Consider the following 11,369-nt stretch of genomic DNA (forward strand, 5'->3'; position numbering starts at 1 on the left):
TAAGGATGTGATGATTTGACATATAGAATGAAACTCCTGAATTCAGGGTGATTACTGGTTCCACAGTGCTTGAGAATCAGAAGGCCTATTGGGTATCTTTGTAAACAGGATCTGCTTTGGGTCTGTGTGGCATCAAGGCAATGTATGGCTCCCCAGAACATGGGGTCTGGAGGCTGCCCTATTGTTCTTTGGGTCTTTGACATCTGTTACACTGGAGTTTTCTGGTCTGAAAACTTTCTGAGAAACTCACCTGATGCCTCTCTTCATGCCCTCTGATGCAATCCAGGTACATAATTGCCAAAAGTTCATGGAGAGGTTTATTGACAAAGCCCATGGACCAAATGTAACTAATAGGAGGTATGCCCTTGAGTCTTTGTACCCATGGACTTGGAGGAAATACTTGCACCTGGGGTGAAGAGGATGATTCACAAACATGTTTTCCTTCTTGTGTTTTTCATCAGGACAGAAGCCCTGAGCTGTAGAGCCTTGGGGCAGAAAGGCTTCCAGATTCCCACATGGACGAATGGACAGATGGTAGAAAGAAATCAGATTGAGCAGTATTAAAATGGCTTGATGCGAGGAATCACACACACACACACACACACACACACACACACGCTATTTGTATGCACATGCATGACCCTTCAAGTTCCACTATGGTTGTGTCCTAGGGTTTTCATAGACTTTGAAGATGTTTCCTTTGATTTTTCTGTTGCTCTTTTTGCAACTGTGTCTCCTTGTGACTTGTCATGATCCGAACTGCTTTTTCCAGATGGAACGGAGTTATTACAAGGATGGAGATATTGAGATCGCTGCTTTTTTCCCCATTTACATATACCTTGTGGACAGAATGATTAATATTTTCAAAAAATATATCACATTCAAAGGGTAAGTTCTCTTTGCCATAATCATTTTTCCTTGATTTACATAATAGATGCTTGCTAATGGGTCTGCAGATGGATAGACACATGCTTTGTGTGTCCCTGCCCTTTCCATTTCTGTCCCACCTAAAAAGTTCTGATAATTAACTTGGAGCATGTGGAAGATATTTCTTTCTGCCTCGCACATTGAATTGCTCAGGAAAATGTTATCTCATCATACGAGAAAGGAGAGTCTGGTTGGGATCTTCTTGTCCTTCCCTGTCCCTGTTCATCAGCTCAGGGGCCTATTGTGCCTCAGTAGCAGGTTCTTACAGAACCCATGCACTGAAATGAACAACCCTGAGTTACATGAGCTCTTCCACATGTGCTCACAAACTTTTCTGCTACATATTAGATTTGGAGCCATGAGCTCACTTCATTTCTTCTACAGTCAAAAAGAAGAAAAGATATTCAAGAAAGTAAGATTTTACTAGGTAAAAGTAACCTCAGGCCACAAGTATAATAATAATTGTATGTTAATGATGAATATACCCATGAGAACTGTAATGGTTGGAATCTACACATTCAGGATGCAGCCCTGATCTTATTATGGAAAAATACATTTCAGAAGAGGGATTATTCTGCTCTGCCCATCTTTAAGATACTGTCTACCTGTAGCTAAATATAAATGTTTCATATATATTTATATAGGAATATTTCATGCCTCCAGAATATAGTATCTTGTAGGACAGTGAAATTGTTTTCCTCACATCTGTTTATTTTGGTGCTAATTTCTAATTGGTTTCTACTGTAAGCTATAAAAGTAGGTTGATGATACATAGATCTTTGATAGAAGGTAGATATTAGGACATATATCATTGCAGTATCATTAAAGCCAATGGAATTTAGAACTATAGTTGGTGCCACAAAGGTGAGACAACTGATCAAGTATTTTAGGCATTTGTCCTAAGTTCTATCCAGAAAAAATCTAATGGATACCAGCTTGGTATAATGATATTATTCACGTCACATGATTTTTATGAATTTGCCTATTTTGATAGTGCACATGACATCCCAATTATGAAATATTTATTTATTAGTAGTAGTGGTATTCCCCATGGTTATGCATGCAGTACATCATTTACGTGTACCCTAAATGATGGAGACCAGAAGAGTGTAAATTTCCTGTAGTAGGAATAGAGTTTATGAATAGAGCCCAGGTTCCTCCAAGATGTATACCTTGCCAACTGGAGATCATAACCAAATCTTAGAAAACCCAGGAGAAAATGCCTGTGTTAATGATATTTGGGAATATAATATAAGATTCAACAACTTTAGAACACCCAATAATTATATATAAACTGTTCTTAGAGATAAGAAACACAACATAAAACAGATTGAAAAGGCAACTCTCAAAAATGCCCAGTGTGTCCAAAAATCTTTTAGACCTTTTATACCAATGGCAGTGGGAATAAGAAATGAGAGGTTAAGGAATTGATGGAAATGTAAACAATGAGGAGGGGAACAGAGAAATATGAACTAAAAATGGAATATTATTTGATACTCTTAGCAAGGATTTTTAAAGTTCTTCATTATATACAAAGTATGAGTGAAATATTTGGATAACAAATATTTATAGAAATGAGATTTATATAAAGCAATAGATATTGAGCAACTCTTTACATGGTAATGGATACCTATATATAAATATATAGGCAGAATATGTATATAATATGCATGCATACATACATATTATGTTGCAACATGAACCAAGAAAAGAAAGACTGTCACTTCCTCTGGAGCACACAGTGACCCTTAATATCAGTGTACATGACCTAGTCTATTCATAATGACTCAACACACAGTAAATCTGAAATACATACAAGGGGCTCCTCATTTACACACTTTGTGAAATGTCAGAACCTGGAAAGTAGAAATGCATCATGTTCTTTGCATGGAAGGATATTTATGTTTGGTTCTGTAGGGAAAATTGGGTGAATAAGGCCAGTTTGGAGTATATACTTATACCACTGATAATGATTTACTTTAATATATACCTAGTGTTCAAAATAAATGCATGAATGTCTTAATTGTAAAGCATTACAAATCCAACCGGGGAGTGTTTCAGGCTTTTCTAAAGTGTTCCTCCCTTTTCACTGATTTCCTTCTTTCAAGCTCTGAATCTGATTTCATTTTCCTGGCTTGTGATGGTGGTTGATGGGTGAGTTTGTTGGGGAAGAGATTTTCCAGGATATATCCAGACTTACATCTACCATTCTCAGTGCTTTGACGTCATCCTTCTATGTGATCACATAGCCTTCAGTTGAGTTACTCTCTTTTCCCATTACAACCTGCAGCCTTATGATCATAGGACTCCTATTTCAAGAAGCATATAATGATGTGATAAGATGAAGCATCATTGTAGTTTCCGAATATAGGAATATTTGTAGAGGCAGTGCTAAAGATGCACCTTTCCTTGTCAAGTTTTCTTTGAAACTTTAATGTTCTTTCTAGGTGTGCATAAACATTCGAAAGGGCATTCCAGAGCATATTATAGTATTTCGATATCAAATATAAAAACTTAGAAGATGTAGTTGTTGCCAGAGATGATTTAAATTGATAGGTTTATATTAAAAATAAGATCATTTTCTTTGGCTGCATGGACAGCCATGTGATAACATGCCCAAGACATTATAATGTAAAAGCAGATCTTATTTTCAGAATCATTTAGGCTGGGAGACTGAGATCAAGGGAGTAGCAGCTATGGGTCTGGTGAGGACATGTGTCCTGCAAATGCAACACTCTTCACATGCTGTCCTCAGCAAATGTGCAGATAATCATTAGAACATATGAATCTTTGGCCAAGACCAATCCATCTGTTACAGTTATTACAGTAGAATTGATGATAATCTGGATTTGAGGCTTCTCCCTTAAAGATCCTTGTGCATTTCATGCAGATTTCAGTCCAAAAACTACCAGTATGCTCTGGCCTTGGTTTTTGCTATTGAGGAGATCAACAAGAACCCCCAGCTTTTACCCAACGTGACCTTGGGATTTGATCTCTATAATGTCATGCACAGTGACATGATGGTGATGCAGAATCCCTTCATCTGGCTTGCAGGACTGGAAGAGGATGTTCCTAATTACACGTGTAGGAAACAGAGCAAGTCTGTAGCTGTAATATCAGGAACAAGCATTGCTGTCCAAGTAGGGACACTGCTGGAACTCTACAAAATTCCACAGGTGAGTGTGTAAGTGAAAGAGAGGGATAAAACACATCACCTGAGGTGCCTGACTTAGACCCAAAAATTTAAGTGACAGAACCAAATACACTTGCCACAGCTTGTGATCAAAAGGGAAGGCGTATAGAGATTAGGTGGATTAGCCACATATTATCAGAAGCTGAGTGTTGGCGAGTGAAAATGAGAAATGTTTTCCTTAATCTGTGAATGTAATGTCTCAGGAACTAGGATGTTTTCATGCAAGGCAGATGAGAAAAATGAAATATTCTAAAATCTTCTGATGCTTCCATCATCTGCTTAATTTCTTCAGGAATAAGATAGTACACTATGGCAATATACTTACACATATTTCTTGCATTTTCCCTTAGCTGACAATTGGGTCTTTTGAACCACTTCTGAGTGACAGTGGTCAGTTTTCTTCCCTCTATCAGATGGCCCCCAAAGACACTTCTCTGGCCCGTGGCATAGTCTCCTTGATGCTTCATTTCAGCTGGACCTGGGTGGGTTTGGCCATCTCAGACCTCCCAAAAGGTATTCAGTTTATGTCCAATTTGAAAGTAGAGCTGCAGAAGAATGGCATCTGTGTGGACTTTGTGGAATTGATTCCAGTTACTGAGGAGTCTCGTATGTCACTCCAGAATAGGTTTCATATCCAGATCCTAAAATCATCAGCAAATGTCGTGATTCTTTTCTGTGACACTGATTCACTCATAGGAATCAGCTTTCCAACATGGGAACATGTAATGACATGGAAAGTCTGGGTCACCACCTCACAATGGGATTTTGCCAGCGATGAGCGTCATATTCTGCTCCACTCATTCCATGGGACTCTCATTTTTTCACACCACCATAGTGAGATCTCTGGTTTCAAAAACTTTCTTCGGACAGCTAACCCTTCCAAATACCCAGAAGACATTTACCTCTTAAGATTCTGGTCATCGGTTTTTGATTGCTCAGTTACTGGGGCATCCTGCAAAACCTTGAAAAACTGTCCACTGAATACCTCCTTGGAATCATTGACATGGCATAATTTTGATATGAGCATGAGTGATGGGAGTTACAACATATATAATGCTGTGTATGCTGTGGCCCACAGCATACATGAGATGCTTCTACAATTGTTAGAAATGCAACCAGGGAACAAGGGGGAAAAGGTGGCATTTTCTCCCTGGCAGGTAATTTGGTTTCCATTGCATGACATGTACTCCTGAAGTGATCCCTTTAACAGCTTCTGCCGGTGTTCAAACCAAGTAGCTTGGGATCCTTTCTCCAATCATGAGATATATATGAGCCTCTTCTTGTAATTTGTCATAAGACACAGGGTTCCATTGACAAGTGGGAAGGTAACTTGGATAAGCTTCAGTGTTGTGTCTTAAAAAGTACTCTCCCATCCTGTCAATTTAATTATGACTTGTGAATACCTAGACTGTGTCATTCCATTTTCTGTCTCAACAGTAAAAAAATATTGCTTTTTAGTGTCAAATGTTGTTGAGTATGTTCAGCCACAATGTACATAAGACATCTCATTAAATTGCATTTTTTTTATCCTGGTAACTGTACTACAGATGGTTTTCCTAGGTACACTGAGAAAATAAGTGAGTGTTAGTAGCATGGACTCCACAGTTGGAAATGATCAGAATCTCACAGTTAGATCTTTTTGATTGCCCTAGTTTTTAGATGAAAATGAGTGAAATCATACTTACTTTGATGTAGTTCTCATCATGTTTTAGTTTTAATTCATTGGGTGGCTATAAAAAGTTCCCTTTGTTTATTTGTGATTACAAACAAAAGGCTTTCTTTAAACTGGGTTTGATGTGTTATTGCTTGGGCAGTCTTCATGTGAATATAATGTATTTTTTCAGTTGCACCCGTTTCTCAAGAACCTCCAATTTACCAATCCTGCGGGTGACCTAGTGAATTTGAATCACTTGAGGAATTTGGAAGCTGAATATGACATTCTCAACTTTCTGAATTTTCCATATGGTGTTGTTCATAAGGTTAAAGTAGGACAGTTTTCCCCTTATGCCTCACAGAGCCAGAAGTTGTCTCTCTCTGAGAATTCAATAGAGTGGGCCACAGGAATTACAGAGGTAAGTTGCACCTGATCATAAGGTTCACAATGCACATTGTTACCCACAATTCATATGGGGATTTGTACCACTTGGCTTATTAAAAACACACTTAGAGACATTAAACTACACCCCTTCCAATCTAAATACTTTCTTATGTTTTTAGTGTCTGAGGTTGGACAGTACACGCACTTGTTCCTCCACATGTTTTGAATCTATTTATTTATTTAGAAAATAAACTTGCATGCCATCATTGTGTCAGAAATAGGTATTTACAGTTTAAGTGAACAGGTTGTGCAGGACTTGAAAACACTACATGGAACATAAGCAATAGTCCCATCTCTGACCAACACACATCTGATTTTTCTCAGACTCCACACTCAGTATGCAGTGAGAGTTGTAGCCCTGGATTCAGGAAAACCCCTCTGGAGGGAAAGCCTACCTGTTTTTTTGATTGCACACCTTGTCCTGAGAATGAGATTTCCAATCAGACAGGTAAGTCAGTGCCAGCCTCATGGAGAAGTTAACACCTGTTTCTTAAAATAGTCCTCTTCTCCATGGAAAGAAAAGGATGTGGAGTATGACTGCTCAGAAGATTCTTTTCACCTTCTGGTAGAAGTTAAACCTTATATTCAGTAATAACCCTTAAAATGATAAAAGTTTGCACACTATACTTTACTGCATGTAGTATTTGCAAAATCATTTAGGTAAATTCACGTCTGTGTTCCTTGTACATGAATAGATAAAATGCTTTCACCTAATTCAAGTATAGCATGCTTGGAGTAAGAAAGCACAACTCTCATCAAACTGTGTGTAATTTGAAAAACTGTATTAGAAATTATACAGTATATCATGCTGAGGATAATACTCATCAGATATCATAAACGAGCTAACCTTAGCCTTTGAGCAAAATCATTGCGTATCACAATATAAATCTTCAGGAACATTCCTATGCTTACACTCATACACACTCATGAGTAAAATTTATTTTGAAAGAATACAGGCTGACTTCCATGGTAAAAAGTATGCATATCAAGGTACGTCAATGACAGCAAATTCAACACAAGCCCTTGAAGATAGGATGTGGACATTATAAGGAAACTGAAGTAAATAAAAATTGGAAGAGCTTACAGTTGGTGATCATAGAACAAGTAAAATTTATGAACCTCAACCAGTTGGAACAGTACTAAAAACAAGATTACAATGTCTGTGTGTGTTACACAAAGAGAGCTGAAGAGATCTCTGCACAGATATAAAAGATACTAATACTAGAACATGTGAATCATTTAATGGTGATAGATTGAAGAATATAGAAGAAATTCAGAAATTTCCAGATAGAAACATTATAAAAACTTTGAGAAATATTTGAAAAATCCAAGTAACCTCATAGTTATTAAAATAATTCCCAATACTTTTATTGTGATAAACACCTTTATCAAATGTTCACATAGGAAAGGAACTCTTTCTCAACTACTGTACAGAATAGGAAAAATTCTGTTTCTTCTACAGGAACATCTTAACTTGTTTGATCAAATACTGCCAGATATTTCAGCAAAATGAAATTGTAAGACACTGTTGTTGAAATGAATTCACACATAGAAATTTTAAACAATGTAAACCCAACAGTATTTTTAAATAGGTTACATCATGCCCAATGTCTTGCATAAAGTGTAATTCAGTTTATAATCCTTGAAAAATAGTAATAAGAATTAGCATTTCTGAAGAAAAACATTTAATAAATTTAAGTGATCTAAGAATTATAAAAAAAGAACAAAACAACACAAAATGCCAAAAAGGAGGATCAGTTTTCAATCCTAAAGTGTATTTTAGAATGCTAAAAAACATGGAAGTTATGGCTGAAGATTGGATACAAAGTTGAATAAAGAATGCAACTTCTGCAAGAAATTACCCATTGGTCTGTTTGTGCATACAATAAAAATGAAAGCCATTCAACTTATTATAGAGGAAGATTTAAAATGGCATCATTTTCAACTGATATTGGGATGATGTAATACAATCAAAAATCAGTAATTGAGTTAAGTAGTGCTGGAATACTAGATTAAATACAAAAAGAGATATTTTTGCTTATCAATTCTGGAAAACAAAGCTCTGAAAGATGAGCACATGTAATGTCTCAAAAGTATGAACTATCCAAAAATAAGACCACCTAAACTTTGGAAGACATCTGCAAGTTGTGACAACTGACATTGATGGAGAAATGTATGGAAAAAGAAGGGGATACTGGCAGAGATAGAGATAAAATTCATGTTCAAGAATCAAAAGGCAGCAAAGTGGAAATATGCCAGTAGGGTTCAAGGTGATCTCCAGACTGACTTTGATTACAGGCAGCATCCCAGTGTGTTCCTTGGTGGAAATCTGCTCAAGGGTGGCATCTTATCCAGAAGGTATCAAGTGCACAACTCTTCTGTGTTTCTCTAGAGCTTGATCATCTGTTTTCTAATGGTGATCTCTCAATCAGTGCTTGCCCATAGAATGACTATCCAGATGCTACCTTAGAGAGATGTGGTTTAGTGAAATCGTTGTGTGCTTTCTGTGCACCCAAAATTCACAAAGTAAATCTCCCAGTGCATGACACTAAGAGTGGGAACCTGGGGCCAGTGCTACATCATAGTAGTTGAAGCCTCTGACTGGCATGCCAGCATCCCAGTTGGGCAGCAGTTCCAGTCTCAGCTGCTTCACTTCCAATGCAGCTCTCTGCTGATGATTAGGAAAGCAATAGAAGACAGCCCAAGTTTCTGAGTCCATACCATGTAGGAGACCCAGAAGAAGCTCCCATTTATTGCCTTAAGACAGCCTAGTTCCATTTATTGCCATCATTTGGGGTGTGAATCACTGGTGGAAGATGTCTTTCTTTCTCTTTTCCACTCTTTTCCTTTCTCCCTCTCTTTTTCTCCCTGCCCTCCTGTCCTTCTCTCTCTCCCTCTCCCTCTCTCTCCCTCATACTTCTCTGCCTCCTTCTGAAACTCTGCATTTCCATTAAATTATAAATAAATAAAAACACTCATTAGAAATAAAGACTGGGGCCCTTTGGTCATTGATTAGGCAATGAGAGTACAGAGGGAATAACACCAATAAAACAAGGGCTCACTGCAGACATGGAAAGCCAAGACTCTGGACAAAAAATAGCCTACATGGAGGATCTCCTTGAGACCCCAGTGGAAAGAAATGATCGTCAAAGAAGGATATACTCTTCTCAGAAGGGAGGAGAGAACATCCACTTTGCTTATGGCAGTGTCCAAATGCTGATGGAGTCTATGGTTACAAGGGACTTCCATAGCCTTGGCAGCCCATGGCAAGAGCCTTGGGTGATCACTGATATCATACGTACAAGTGTTAATTGTTAACGGAACAACGAAGTCACTGCGCATTTAATCCCCATTTAGGAACTCCATCTATAATGAGTTGAACTGTGAGAATCAACTGCAATTTTTTCTCAAACTGTACTCTATATGTAGTGTGTCTGTGTGGATGCAAACTATTGAAATCTATATGTTATATGGAGTTGGTCCTCTGTATATAAAATCAAACAAAAATGTAACATAATGAAGGAGATAGGAGAGGGTGAGGGAGGTGGGATGAGAGTTGGAATGGGAGGGTGGGTTTAGGGGAAAGAAACAATATTTCTAAAGTTCTATCTATGAAAAAATGCATTTGTTGAATAAAAACTTTAAAATAAAAAAAATTATGAAAAAATGTAATCACTACATAAAAACTTAAGAAAACAAGGACTGCTGCTTGCTCTTGTTGAAAGTGAGGATGCAGCAAGCATGTGCCATATATAAAGGTCAGAGTAATCTTTATAATACATGGAAACCTCTGGAATCTTGATCACCACTTCCAAGTGTGGAGAAACCATGAAGAATGAATTTGTGGTGTTAAAATGATACAGGCAAAAAAGGTAGGATTTAAAGCACCAGGAGTAGTTACAGAGAGTAGCCTGTAGGGCTTTGTTAGGAGAAAAAGAACATGTACTCATCAGTATGTAAGGTAGTTAGAGAGATGAAGTAATAACTCTGGCTAACATGAGGAAGATGGGCATGAATAATGGCTAATAATTTCCTAGATGTTATTTTATATGCTATTTCAACATCAAATAAGGGCTATTTGCCTAAACTAGCTATGTCTGTTATTCCACAAGGTCCTTGTGAATCAGAAATAACTGAACTCAGGATGATGTTCTTGTACGTTTCTTGCCAGATATGGACCAGTGTATGAAGTGTCTGGATCATCAGTATGCCAACAGAGAGCGAAACCAGTGCTTCTACAAAAAACTGACCTTTCTATCTTTTGAAGAGCCCCTGGGGATGACCCTGGTCTGCACAGCTCTGTGCTTCTCTGTCCTCACTGCTCTGGTTCTTGGGGTCTTTGTAAAGCACCGAGACACTCCCATAGTCAAGGCCAATAATCGTTGTCTCAGCTACATCCTGCTCATCGCCCTCATCTTCTGCTTCCTCTGCTCCTTATTGTTTATTGGTCGTCCCAACACAACCACCTGTGTCCTCCAGCAGACCACATTTGGAGTAGTGTTCACCGTGGCTGTTTCCACTGTCCTGGCCAAAACTATCACTGTGGTTCTGGCCTTCAAGGTCACTGCCCCAGGGAGAAGGATGAGACACTGGCTGATATCAGGGGTACCTAATTCCATTATTCCCATCTGCTCCCTGATCCAACTGGCTCTCTGCGGCATCTGGCTTGGGACTTCTCCTCCCTTTATTGACACAGATGCACACTCAGAGCATGGCCACATCATCCTGGTGTGTAACAAGGGCTCAGTCATTGCCTTCTACAGTGTCCTCGGCTACCTGGGCTCCTTGGCCCTGGTGAGCTTCAGTGTGGCTTTCCTAGCCAGGAGTCTGCCTGGCACATTCAATGAAGCCAAGTTCCTGACATTCAGCATGCTGGTGTTCTGCAGTGTCTGGGTGACCTTCCTGCCTGTCTACCACAGCACCAAGGGGAAGGTCATGGTGGCTGTGGAGGTCTTCTCCATCTTGTGCTCCAGTGCGGGGCTCCTGGGCTGCATCTTTGTCCCCAAGTGCTACATTATTCTCCTAAGACCTGAGAAGAATGCTTTGAAAGGATTAAGGGATAGAAGAATTTCTAAGGAAACAGATGTTCTCAGGTGTAGCTCTTAGGCTCTCTCAGTTTTTATTGGTTAGAATCTAAAATTATAAAACTGA

The 11,369-nt window shown here is 38.6% G+C and overlaps 1 protein-coding gene across 1 annotated transcript; it reads left to right on the forward strand.

Annotated features, from left to right (window-relative positions):
- Nucleotides 1-253: 253 nt before the first annotated feature.
- On the forward strand, nt 254-11,324 carry LOC100359190 (vomeronasal type-2 receptor 116-like). Its single transcript, XM_017340029.4, has 6 exons — nt 254-357; nt 3,818-4,103; nt 4,471-5,277; nt 5,965-6,192; nt 6,543-6,666; nt 10,390-11,324. The coding sequence occupies exons 1-6, from the start codon at nt 254-256 to the stop codon at nt 11,322-11,324; spliced, it is 2,484 nt and encodes an 827-aa protein (XP_017195518.4).
- Nucleotides 11,325-11,369: the final 45 nt, after the last annotated feature.

The sequence above is a fragment of the Oryctolagus cuniculus genome, chromosome 16 (assembly GCF_051225735.1).
Source record: "Oryctolagus cuniculus isolate XC-2025 breed Fujian yellow rabbit chromosome 16, ASM5122573v1, whole genome shotgun sequence".
Classification (NCBI taxonomy): domain Eukaryota; kingdom Metazoa; phylum Chordata; class Mammalia; order Lagomorpha; family Leporidae; genus Oryctolagus; species Oryctolagus cuniculus.

Excerpts from the sequence above, each read along its gene's own strand:
- LOC100359190 (XM_017340029.4), top strand. The coding sequence starts at position 254 with ATGCCTCTCTTCATGCCCTCTGATGCAATCCAGGTACATAATTGCCAA. Across the intron at positions 4,104-4,470 it reads AACTCTACAAAATTCCACAG|CTGACAATTGGGTCTTTTGA; the intron begins GTGAGTGTGTAA and ends ATTTTCCCTTAG. Across the intron at positions 6,193-6,542 it reads GGGCCACAGGAATTACAGAG|ACTCCACACTCAGTATGCAG; the intron begins GTAAGTTGCACC and ends GATTTTTCTCAG.